The sequence below is a fragment of the Ochotona princeps genome, chromosome 19 (assembly GCF_030435755.1).
Source record: "Ochotona princeps isolate mOchPri1 chromosome 19, mOchPri1.hap1, whole genome shotgun sequence".
Lineage (NCBI taxonomy): Eukaryota > Metazoa > Chordata > Mammalia > Lagomorpha > Ochotonidae > Ochotona > Ochotona princeps.
Genome location: NC_080850.1, coordinates 32,742,880 through 32,747,548, shown reverse-complemented (window position 1 = coordinate 32,747,548; position 4,669 = coordinate 32,742,880). Strand labels below are relative to the sequence as shown.

Sequence of the window (4,669 nt, the reverse complement as noted above, 5' to 3'; positions counted from 1 at the left end):
GATGGAAAGAACATCCGCCCCCACCAAAGAGATGGCCCCACCACCACCTCCTACCACAGTGACCCAGGCAGGGAGGGGACCCAGTCCGAAGACCCCCAAATGGAGTTCCTCCAAGCTTGTGCACACCCTGAGGAGGAAGGCAGGTAAAAGGGTGGGGTCGCCCTGACAGATGATAGGGGTCCCACCTGCAGGGTTCTGGCTATAGGATTCTGAGGAATGAGCCCTCAAGGCACATAGGGTCGAATTAACCTCCAAGTTGGAGATGGCTTCAGCCCCTCTCAGGTAGGGGTGAGGGAGGGAGGGCAGGGCGGGGCTTCCCTTGAGGGCTGAGCCCCTCCTCCTCCTCCCCAGTCCCCCGATTGGTTCTGTGGCTCCCTGCAGTCCTGCCAGGGAAGAACAAATGAGCAGGGCTGTTTTCCCCCTTTGGCCATTCACAACTCCCACATAAATACTCTGGAAGAGCCTCCCCTCTCCTCACTTCTCTGGCCTTGGCTCTGAGCCACACCTGCTCTCCAGTAGTGGGCAGGGTCATGGGGGACCTATTTCTACTCTGGATGGCTGTGGGCGTATGCAGTGCCACCTTGAGTGCCTCTGCCTGGTAAGTGTCTCCACCTGTCCCCTACATTCCTACTAAGGAAACGCCTACTGTCTCACCTGTGACTCACTTTTCCTCTTCTTTTTTGGTAGGTCAGTGAACAACTTCCTGATAACAGGCCCCAAGGTAGGATGGGTCTCTGGCTATTACTTGATCCTGGGGATTCCAAAGTGGGGTACTTCTGGAGGAAGGAAGGGAGGGGTGGGGAGGCAATGCCAGCATCCCTCACCCAAAAAGCCAGGATGCTCCTCAAGGGAGTCCTGCCACTTCCCCTGGCACAGTGTCTCACAGTCTGTCTCCTTCTGCCAGGCCTACCTGACCTATGCTACCAGTGTGACCCTGGGTGCCCAGAGTGGCATTGAGGAATGTAAATTTCAGTTTGCTTGGGAACGCTGGAACTGCCCTGAAAATGCCCTCCAGCTCTCCACTCACAACAGGCTGAGAGGCGGTGAGTGAGCCTGTAATCGCCTCCGTGCTTTGGCAGTGTGTGAGCAGAAGTGGCCATGTTGTGCGTGTGTAAGTGACTTGCATGTGCACAGCAAAATGACCTGCTGACTCTGTGTCACTCACTGTCCTTCTCTCAACACCAGCTCTGTCTTTTGGGGCCAGGAAGGCCAGCTCTCTTGAGCTCACTGGCAGTATTATAAGCATGAATGGGTTGGACACAAATGTAAGCAATGTCTTTTTTTTTTTAATGCATGCACTTATCTTGCACTGATTGACATGGAAGAAAAATGGGAGAGGCTGCCTTGGCAGCCACTGGGGAAGGTTCTGGTCTGCCCTGAAGAGCCTGTGCAGCTAGCTGGGCCTCTGGTGGGGTCCGAGGGTGAGGGGCCATGTGTGTGTACCCCTAGACACACACCCATGTGCTTTATGACTGTGTGCAGTGGCTTGTATCAGAAGTTGATTGTGTAGCAATTACGGAGAGTTTCCTGAGAAAAGTGTGGGGAAGGGAACAAAGATAGGGACTGAAAGAACAACTTTTCCCATAGAGGGTACTACACAGAGAAAACAAGAGATAAAATGTGACAATATCTACCACTAGTCCAGTGAACTGAGAGCTGCATAAGTGACGGCTGTACCATTATGACTGTTAATGGTTCCAGTTTCACCGTCAGAGGAAGGAAAACCTGGTCCTGAAGCAGCCCACTGCATCACCTCTCCCCACTCAGCCTGATCATTCCATATCTGGATTTGTCTTGAGAGGGTGTGTGTGTGTTTACTGCTGCCTGGAGGAAGTGAGGAGGCTGCAGGATTGTTCCCTCAGTAGAAGAGAAGCAGCACGGTTTTGGGGTCTTGCAGTGAGTCCTCTTTCTCTTTAAAGCCACCAGAGAGACTTCCTTCATTCATGCCATCAGCTCTGCTGGGGTCATGCACACTATCACCAAGAACTGTAGCATGGGTGACTTTGAAAACTGCGGCTGTGATGACTCAAAAAACGGGAAAACAGGTATGGTGAGCTTCCTAAGCAGGAGTGGGAGGAGGTGAGGGGCTGAGCGCTGAGTACAGGCCAAATGTTTCCAGACTCAGGCTGAGAGACACATCCCTCTTCAACCCCTGGACTCCAGCACCTCCCTCAACTGTGGGAGTAGCTGGGCCCAGACTCTCCTGACAGCTAAACCTGGAGGCTGTGAGGCCAGCATAGCATCTGGGAACCAGAATGCCAGAGTGTAGAGCCAGCCTTGATTTTTGTGGCTCGAAATGGCGTGTCAAGACCTCAGAGCTGCTTGACTCTCGGCAGACCACCTAAGAGACTTAGATTTGTTGCCGATGAGGAAGGAGAGTCAGAGGATAGTGGCACCAGAATTCCAAAATGTTTCAGCTGCTAAGAGACCTCTGAAGTCATGGAACCAGCCCCATGGTGCCTACTTTTACTGTGGGCAGAAAATTAATTACCTGGAGCTGGCAAGTTGGCTGAAGTTGGCTGTGGAAAACTAGGATTCCCTCCACCCACCCCCAAAAACCTCCAATTCCCCACCCCTACTTCAGCAGTAGCTTTACACTCTTTGAGGGTTCTTGGGGATGTATTGGCTGATCAGCAAAAAGACTTGTGTCTCCTGGGGCTTGGCAGGGAGCCATATGCAGAACTTATTCTTTCCTTACGTGTAGGAGGCCATGGCTGGATCTGGGGAGGCTGCAGCGACAATGTGGAATTTGGGGAAAGGATCTCCAAACTCTTTGTGGACAGTTTGGAGAAGGGGAAGGATGCCAGAGCCCTGATGAATCTGCACAACAACAGGGCCGGCAGGCTGGTGGGTATAGGAGTCGACCAGTAAGACAACAGCTTCACATCTACACAGCCCTTCACAATCAACCCAGAACCACGTGTCCTAGTCATCCAGCAGGCCAGAGATGGTTCCCCCAACCCCATTGTCTGGATGACAGGGCCAGTTAACTCCGAGCCCTGTGGCTTATCTGAGGCAACAAAGGTACTAAACATCAGAGCCAGGCCTTGAAGTCATGCCTTCTAATGTAGTCCTTTTATCGCTAAACTTTCTGCTCCAACCCCAGGCACAGGGCAGGTTTCTGAGAGCAAGGAATTAAGGCCTCATTTCCATTACTTAAATCACTTCAACTGTATATTCTAGAAAGTTAACAGGTGCTTACTGTCCTGGCTGTGAGAGAATGGGACTGCTCTAGGCTGTTCTGGAAGGTGTATTCACCCTCTAAGACTTGCAGTGGGAAAGGAATTTCTGGGGAATATTCTGAACTCAAATCTGGCTCAAAAAATTCCCTGTGAACCTGAAGCTGGACATCCTGTTTGCCCAGGTCAAAGGGGCAGAGGTTTCTTCAGTTGGGGTACAGCCAAGGGTCACTGATTGCTTTTGGGGTATACAGGTTTCCTTCCTTGTCAGAGAGGGCTCAAAGGTTAAATCTGACACTGCACCCCCCAGCCCCAAAAATATTCCAGCTCCCAGTTTTAAGACAACAGTGCCAGTGCTGATGTTTTCCCCTATAAACTTCACATTCTATTCCTGCTCTGCTTGTTAGATACAGAAATAAAAGCTCAACAGGTGATGGTCCTGGAGTCTATATTTCCTGACCACTGTAGCCTTTCCAGGATCTTTCTGGCACTGTCAGAATCAACCAGGGCTGTTAGAAGTCACCAGGGTGGGGCCCTTAAACTCCTCAGTGTTTTCACTGAGAAGCTGTGAGGTGGGGTCCTTTCCCAGGATTCCCCAATAACCCTGCAGGAAGCACAGCTCCAACATACTCCCGCTGCTGCCAGCTGTCAACCCTCTCTTTTGTGTTCTCTCTCCATGAAGGCAGTGAAGGCTACTATGAAAAGAACGTGCAAATGTCACGGCATCTCGGGGAGCTGCAGCATCCAGACTTGCTGGCTGCAGCTGGCTGGCTTCCGGGAGATGGGCGACTACCTGAAGGCCAAGTATGACCGGGCACTGAAGATTGAGATGGACAAGCGGCGGCTAAGAGCTGGGAACAGCGCCGAGGGCCACTGGGCACCCACAGAGGCCTTTCTTCCTAGAGCAGAGACTGAGTTGGTCTTCTTAGAGGAATCACCAGATTACTGCACCCGCAACTTCAGCCTGGGCATCCAGGGCACAGAGGGTCGTGAGTGCCTGCAGCACAGCCACAACACATCCCGAAGGGAGCGGCGAAGCTGTGGGCGCCTGTGCTCCGACTGTGGGCTGCAGGTGGAAGAGAGGAGAACTGAGGTCACAAGCAGCTGTAACTGCAAATTCCAGTGGTGTTGCACAGTCAAGTGTGACCAGTGTAGGCACGTAGTGAACAGATACTACTGTACTCGCTCCCTGGGCACTGCCAAGTCCCGGGCGAGGGGCAGTGCCTGGTGACATTCCCCCAGAGACTCACTTGCTCACTGCATGACTGGGTAGTGGCACACACAGCTTTTGTCTTGGAGAGGCAGATTGGGAATCAATGGAAAAATCATCAGGTTAGTCTGTGAATGCTCGTGAACATGAGCCCCAGATTACACAGCACGTTTTGGGCAGAGCCTTCCTGACTTGTGCAGACCCCACCTCATCCTTCCTACAAGTTACTTTCTGGTCTTTATGCCTGGATTTAATGCAGTTGCTGGGGAGTTCCCTTACA

The 4,669-nt window shown here is 52.2% G+C and overlaps 1 protein-coding gene across 1 annotated transcript; it reads left to right on the top strand.

Moving 5' to 3' along the window:
- Positions 1-554: 554 nt before the first annotated feature.
- WNT8A (Wnt family member 8A) lies at positions 555-4,669 on the top strand. The gene is made up of 6 exons (XM_004586442.4): positions 555-598; positions 688-721; positions 905-1,043; positions 1,920-2,045; positions 2,705-2,847; positions 3,862-4,669. Exons 1-6 carry the CDS (start codon positions 555-557, stop codon positions 4,408-4,410), a joined length of 1,035 nt encoding a protein of 344 aa, XP_004586499.2. The 3' UTR covers positions 4,411-4,669.